Genomic DNA, 2,590 nt, shown 5'->3' on the forward strand with positions numbered 1-2,590 from the left:
TAGTTTTGTGTGACAGTTTACGACTATTTCCAATATAATCTAATCAAAAATACGCTAATTAGTACATTGTAATTGTCTATGTCTATAATTCTGAATATGACCTTAGGTGTTTTTGATAACAGATAATTGGTTAGAACACTTTCGTGTAAAGGTGCGCTTAATAGGAAATTTTGTGAAATATGGTTCAAGCGTTGAGTGAAGGATTTAATTACTCAATAGTTCAAGCACCTGTATTGTGTTCTCAGCACTACAAGTTGAGGCCGTCCTGCTTCGCAAGAAGTATATCTAGTCTTATGTGTAAACAAGAGTGGTGTCAATTTTTGGCTGTATATTCATTCCCTTCTATTAGTATTTCATTGTATTGATCTCTATTAATTATTTTTATTAGTTTTTTTTCACTCTCATTAATTGATGTATGTATTGTTTCAGATATGGGAATTTTGCTGTGGGCAGTGTTGACTACAATGTTTTTGTATATAATATGGAATATTAGTTCCTTGGCACGCTACTACCTCAAATTCACAATATTTATATTTATTAGTTTGATTTTTGCGACTGTTCCTATTCCTCTGATGTTTTTGAAACCAAGAGACAGTAGAAATGCACTGTAAGTATTCAGAGTTTGCTATGCTAAAGATATTACATTTTCATTTCTAATACTTAGTGTAGTATTTTTATTTGATCAACGTCATTTTGATGAAGTGAATATTCTCAACATGGTGGTACTTTTGGAAATAGTAACTTTATTTTTAATTAGAGTACCTACGAAAATTGTGCAGATGTGGAGGGTACTTTCGCATTTGTAACAGGATCCAACTTGGCGCACTTTGATATTCCTGTTCTCATAAATTTACAAAGAACTTATGTTAGCGTGACAGGTGATGGTCGTGATGGATTATATCATTTGTTTAAAATTGAAAAAATGGCGGTTTTCAAATAACGAATTTTGAGAAGCGGCCTCTACATCCGTCTCATTTTTTCATAACAGCGAAAATAATTTACAAACCATCAATAGTATAGACTATAGATAGTGATATGAAGGTACATATAAAAAGAAACAAGATATCACATAGCACCCAAAAAATACAAAAAATTGAATTGAATTGAAGGCGTGCAAGAAAATTACCAGACAATATTTACATCTGGAGATTTGAATAGGGCAATAGGGAACCTAATCTTAGTTTTCGGGTTAAGCAAAAAAAAATATTAAACACTTCAATTTTATTTCTCTTACATACTTACCTAGCATATGTTTGTCACAGTGTTATACACCTTTGTTAAAATTACAATTATTTTTTAGGTTACCTGCTTGGGCATTACGTACGTCTGCGTGGATATTAGGCTTAAAATATGAAATTAAAGGCAAAGAAAATATCATCAAAGATAGTGGATGTGTTGTTCTAATCAATCACCAAAGTGCTCTAGATTTAATAAGTGAGTATACTTAATGAATTTAGTAAAAAATTAACTTCTTCTTAGTTTTAGCACAATTATGGCCAATAATGGATAATTGCACAGTTATATCTAAGAAAGAAGTGTTCTATTTATGGCCTTTTGGGCTAGCATCTTGGTTGTGGGGTACTATATTTATAGATAGGTTAAATCCCGAAAAAGCTCAAAGCATTGTGAATAAGACAGGGAAAACCATTAGACACAGAAAGGTAGGTTTTTTTGGTATCAAAGCGAAACTTACCAATTACATATTTTTCGTATGTAGGCTCGTGTACTTATGTTTCCTGAAGGTACTAGAAGTATGAAAGAGAAGTTATTACCATTTAAGAAAGGTGCTTTTCATTTAGCTGTTGCATCTCAGTGTCCTCTTCAGCCTGTAATTGTTGATCAATACACTTTCTTAGGAAAACATAGATTTGATGAAGGTAACATCGAACAAAATTGTACAGGCAATTGATTTATTGATTTCGTAGGTAGTATTACAATAACAATTTTACCTGGTATACCTACAGCAGGTATGACGCAAGATGATGTACCGATGTTAACAGAAAAAGCTTATACGGTTATGGCGAAGTTTATGGAAGAAAGAAAAGTAGAAGTTTCAAAGAAAACCATGTAACCCAGAACACCAAAAAGCACTATTTAGATTTTAATTTATTAGTACCTAATACTACCTGACTGATCTAAATAATACTTTTTTTAAATGATTTATGTGATATTGCATATAAATTGTTAAATTCTAGTTATGTGTTATTTTATGTGAATAAAATGGTTTAATGTTTGTTATTGCATTGTATTTTTATAGTTTCACAAAATAAATAATTAGTTTTCTTTTTTTATTTATTTATTCTATTTTTTGCTGTAATTAAATTCACTATAGGTAGCCTAAGCTGAATATGTAATTGAATGGTACATAGAAAGTTATATCTACTGGCAGATTTGTTGAAATTATAATCTCAGTTTTGACAACCTTTCGGATATTAGCGTACCGTATACTTTTTTACTTTGTTAGAAGCATCTGTAATCAAATTTTTCAAAAAATAGCTATAACCATTGTATAAACTAAGAAAATTGACTTTCAGCAGTCTGCGTATGCGGATATTTGATTATGCTTTACATGGAATTTGCCTTTACTAGA

General features: G+C 30.8%; 1 protein-coding gene across 1 annotated transcript; it reads left to right on the forward strand.

The window, feature by feature from the left end:
• Positions 1 to 405: 405 nt before the first annotated feature.
• Positions 406 to 2,234, forward strand: LOC116161342 (1-acyl-sn-glycerol-3-phosphate acyltransferase alpha-like). Its single transcript, XM_031474668.1, has 5 exons — positions 406 to 607; positions 1,301 to 1,434; positions 1,480 to 1,661; positions 1,718 to 1,877; positions 1,926 to 2,234. Exons 1-5 carry the CDS (start codon positions 432 to 434, stop codon positions 2,069 to 2,071), a joined length of 798 nt encoding a protein of 265 aa, XP_031330528.1. The 5' UTR covers positions 406 to 431; the 3' UTR covers positions 2,072 to 2,234.
• Positions 2,235 to 2,590: the final 356 nt, after the last annotated feature.

The sequence above is a fragment of the Photinus pyralis genome, unplaced genomic scaffold (genome assembly GCF_008802855.1).
Source record: "Photinus pyralis isolate 1611_PpyrPB1 unplaced genomic scaffold, Ppyr1.3 Ppyr1.4_LG10, whole genome shotgun sequence".
Taxonomy (NCBI): domain Eukaryota; kingdom Metazoa; phylum Arthropoda; class Insecta; order Coleoptera; family Lampyridae; genus Photinus; species Photinus pyralis.